This window comes from Camelina sativa, chromosome 9 (genome assembly GCF_000633955.1).
Source record: "Camelina sativa cultivar DH55 chromosome 9, Cs, whole genome shotgun sequence".
Taxonomy (NCBI): domain Eukaryota; kingdom Viridiplantae; phylum Streptophyta; class Magnoliopsida; order Brassicales; family Brassicaceae; genus Camelina; species Camelina sativa.
The window spans coordinates 20,303,747-20,304,666 of NC_025693.1; the positions used below are offsets into that span (position 1 = coordinate 20,303,747).

General features: G+C 31.4%; 1 protein-coding gene across 1 annotated transcript in view; it reads right to left on the reverse strand.

The window, feature by feature from the left end:
- Positions 259 to 920, reverse strand: part of LOC104711491 (1-aminocyclopropane-1-carboxylate synthase 9) — a 2,956-nt gene continuing 2,294 nt past the window's right edge. The window contains exon 5 of the mRNA XM_010428192.1: positions 259 to 733. Within this exon, the coding sequence (XP_010426494.1) occupies positions 589 to 733 (145 nt within the window). The 3' untranslated portion in view covers positions 259 to 588. The remainder of the gene's footprint in view (positions 734 to 920) is intronic.

The following is a 920-nucleotide window of genomic DNA, read 5'->3' on the forward strand; positions in this document are numbered from 1 at the left end:
CTGTTACTTAACGATCATTTGACTCAAAGAAGAACCTATTACACGTCACTTAAGAAAATTTCTGAACGTTGACTAGATTGAAATACAATACAAATTGTAAAATTAATGTGTTATATATATATATATATATATATATATATATATATATACGTACATGGTTGATATTTGTGCACTGCAAGAGATATAAAAATTTATGAACTATTACATGTAAACAATTCTTTTAGAAAATTGACATATACGTATTAACATTTTCATGGATATACACGTAGCTAGCCTTTATTGACATTACAGGAGATAGATATATAAATATAGCCATTACAAATCGAAATTTGGATCAAGTGCACTTAATGATACATCCAAATAAAAAATTGGCTTACAAATTCTCAGCCAAACAGATATAATATAAAGAAATTAATATAATATAGTGATATTAAAAAAAAAATTAAAAAGAATATAGTGAATAATATTCAAGAAAATGTATATAATGTAATATACATTTTCCCAATATTAAAAAACGAATTATGTATTTTCAAATGAATAGGTGTAGGAAGATTTGCTTTGTCTTAACTTGGGACGATGAATTTAGTTTCATCGTTCATCAGGTACACGGTCGGTCCATGAAACCCGGAAAACCCAGTTAGAGACAGTCCTCTTCCTCAAACTCTTGATCCTTTCATGGCTGCTTTTGGATATCATTCTTCTACTATCTGTCGACTCTACGTACTCTTTGAGCCTCTTCATCGCCAAATCGAGTGTATCTTCACTCATGTTGGCGAAACAAACCCTAAACCAACCCGGTTCAGTACAATGGCACGATGAACCGGGTGAAATATTTAGCTTGACTTCATATACAATCTTTTTCCAGAGCTCAAGCTCTGCTTCGAATGTGTTTGTGTCCAAGAGATGTCTCATGTCAACCC